General features: G+C 44.0%; 1 protein-coding gene across 1 annotated transcript in view; it reads right to left on the reverse strand.

Moving 5' to 3' along the window:
• Positions 1-2,241: 2,241 nt before the first annotated feature.
• The window catches only part of ggctb (gamma-glutamylcyclotransferase b), a 12,308-nt gene continuing 11,934 nt past the window's right edge, over positions 2,242-2,615 (reverse strand). Inside the window, exon 4 of the mRNA XM_005755252.1 lies at positions 2,242-2,409. Coding sequence (XP_005755309.1) covers positions 2,242-2,409 — 168 coding nt within the window. The remainder of the gene's footprint in view (positions 2,410-2,615) is intronic.

Genomic DNA, 2,615 nt, shown 5'->3' on the forward strand with positions numbered 1-2,615 from the left:
GCCTTTCCTTCCATGATAATACTTCCTCTTCTTGCTCCTCTTTCTCTGGTTCCTGCTGCCTGATGTATTCACTGAGCACACGTTTGGTTGGGGTGATCTTCCTGATGTATTCATGGATGTTCCCTGTCTCATCCTGGACAGTGGTGCTGATGCTCACTAGTCCTTGGCCTTCTTCTTTCCGCTTAGCGTACAGCCTCAGGGTGCTGGACTTGGGGTGAAACCCTCCATGCATGGTAAGGAGTTTCCTGGTCTAAGAAGTCCTGGACTAGGGACTCTTGTTAATTATCTCACTGAGGGGGTTCAGGCCTATGCAGAACAGCAGTGGGGACAGAGCATCTCCTTGGTAGATCCCACACTTGATGGTGACCTGTGCTATAGGCTTGAAGTTGTCCTCTAGTGTTGTTTGCCACATCCCCATTGAGTTCCTGATGAAGGCTCTCAGGGTCCCATTGATCTTGTATAGTTCTGGGTATTCTAGGATCCATGTGTGGGGCATTGAGTCATAGGCCTTCTTGTAATCAATCCAGGCAGTGCACAGGTTGGTCAGTCTGGTCTTGCAGTCCCGGCTGACTGCTCTGTCTACCAGTACCTGGTGTTTTGCTCCACTGGTATTCTTGCTAATTCCTTTCTGTGCCCCACTCATGTATTGAGTCATGTGCCTGATCTTAGCCGCTATGATGCCTGAAAGGAGCTTCCACATGGTACTGAGGCAGGTTATTGGCCAGTAGTTGGATGGGACTGGTCCCTTCTGGGGGTCCTTGAGGATCAGGACGCTCTGGCCTTCAGTTAGCCATTCCAGGTGTCCCTCGTCAACTAGCAGCTGGTTCAGTTGTGCTCCTAGATGCTCATGGAGTGCAGTCCATGAGGCATGAATCATGTTGGGCCCTGGTGCTGTCCAACTCTTCATACTGGAGACCCTTTATTGTCTTCTACTGTGATGGTTACTGGTCCCTGTTCAGGGAGCTTGCTGTGGTCTGCCCTCAGACCCACTAGCCACTGAGGAATGCTGTTATGGGTTGCATGCTTCTCCCATATTGTCTTCCAGTATTACTGTCTCCAGCTTTGGTGGTGCTGTTCTCATATTGTTCCCCTGCTACTGAGAGTACACCTTGGCTGGTTGTGGAGAACAGCTGGTTCATTCTCCTGCCTTCGATCTCTCTGGTGTACCTCTCCAAACAGCTGGCCAAGGCTTTGAGTCTTTGCTTGGCAGTTTCCGGCATCTCAGGTATGGGCAGCTTGCTGTACTTCTTAGGCACCTTCTTTGTTGCACCTTTCTGCAGCTCTAGTTTCTGTGTGCGTGTGCACGCGGACCACTGTGCGCGTGTGTGTGCGCGTGCGTGCGTGCGTGTGTATGTGTGTGCGTGTGTGCGTGCGTGCGTATGTGTGTGTGTGCGTGCGTGCGTGCGTGCATGTGTGCGTGCGTGCGTGCGTGTGTAACTGTTTTGCACTATATTTACTCATAAAAGAGTTAATTAAAAAAAAATCAATTTTCATGCATTTTTTATAAATAATTTTTCCTTCATCCTTTATTCTATAGTAAGAAATATATAAATACCACGAGAGATAAAATATGTACTAAACATACACTTTACTCAAAGTTCTTTCCTTTTCTTTTATATATAGAATATATTTGGTAGAAAAGATTGTGGTCAAATGCTTCAAAAATAATTTGATAATAACACATCTCAATATAATGTCAGAAAGGCAGCTTTCCTGGTAACACTGTCGGATATCTACACACAATCTCAGGCAGCACCTGGCACAATGTTTCCCACAACACCAACACCTATCTCACTGAGTATGAAGAATGTGAAATATGAGACGAATGTTTCTGTGTAATTCCATATGTATCCTTTTGAAGACCGACTGTCATCCATCCATTTTCTTAAACACTTCTCCAACTATAGAATTATTCCTTAGTCTCTGGACTTTTTGTACTGAAATATATCTTCACCATAACACATGAAGGTAAAACTGTTTACATAAAATAAATAAATGTAATATTGTTTCTTAAGGAATATTGTAAGTTTTCATTAAATCCAAATTAGACGACAAAGTCATTAATATTCTATTGTACCTGTGGCTGACAATGGAGCATAGTAGAATCATAAACTATGCTCCTATAATTAAGGTTAACCATTAGGTGAAGCAGCTAACTAAGGTACAACATGCTTAAATACAGTGTTATAATCAATAAAGTATTTGCTAAGGTAAAAAGTGGACCTGGTTTACATTGGATAATCAGGCATCATTAGAACGATGGTTGACCTTTTCTTTGGCTCTTCGTCTGGCTCGCTCCAGTTCAGCCATCATGGGTAGGGGACCCTCATACATGTTGGTCTTGATTGCTCGAAGTTTCTCCTGGTAGTCTTTTGGCAAGCCGTTCTGTTCTGCTCCCATTACAATCACCTGCAGTCATTGATGAGAATATATTTGTTATAACCATGACAGCAGCCACAAATGTCAGTTGTCAACTGTCTTCAGTGTAATAAAGCAAGAGTGAGCTTCCTATAACTTTTAGGTATACCCATTGACCTGTTTCAGGGCTCTAGACTAACTTTTTGCCATGGGCGTACCGGCACAAAAGTTAGGCGCACACAAATTTTCTAATAATT

Source organism: Pundamilia nyererei, unplaced genomic scaffold (genome assembly GCF_000239375.1).
Source record: "Pundamilia nyererei isolate P.nyererei 1_Seehausen unplaced genomic scaffold, PunNye1.0 scaffold01109, whole genome shotgun sequence".
NCBI lineage: Eukaryota > Metazoa > Chordata > Actinopteri > Cichliformes > Cichlidae > Pundamilia > Pundamilia nyererei.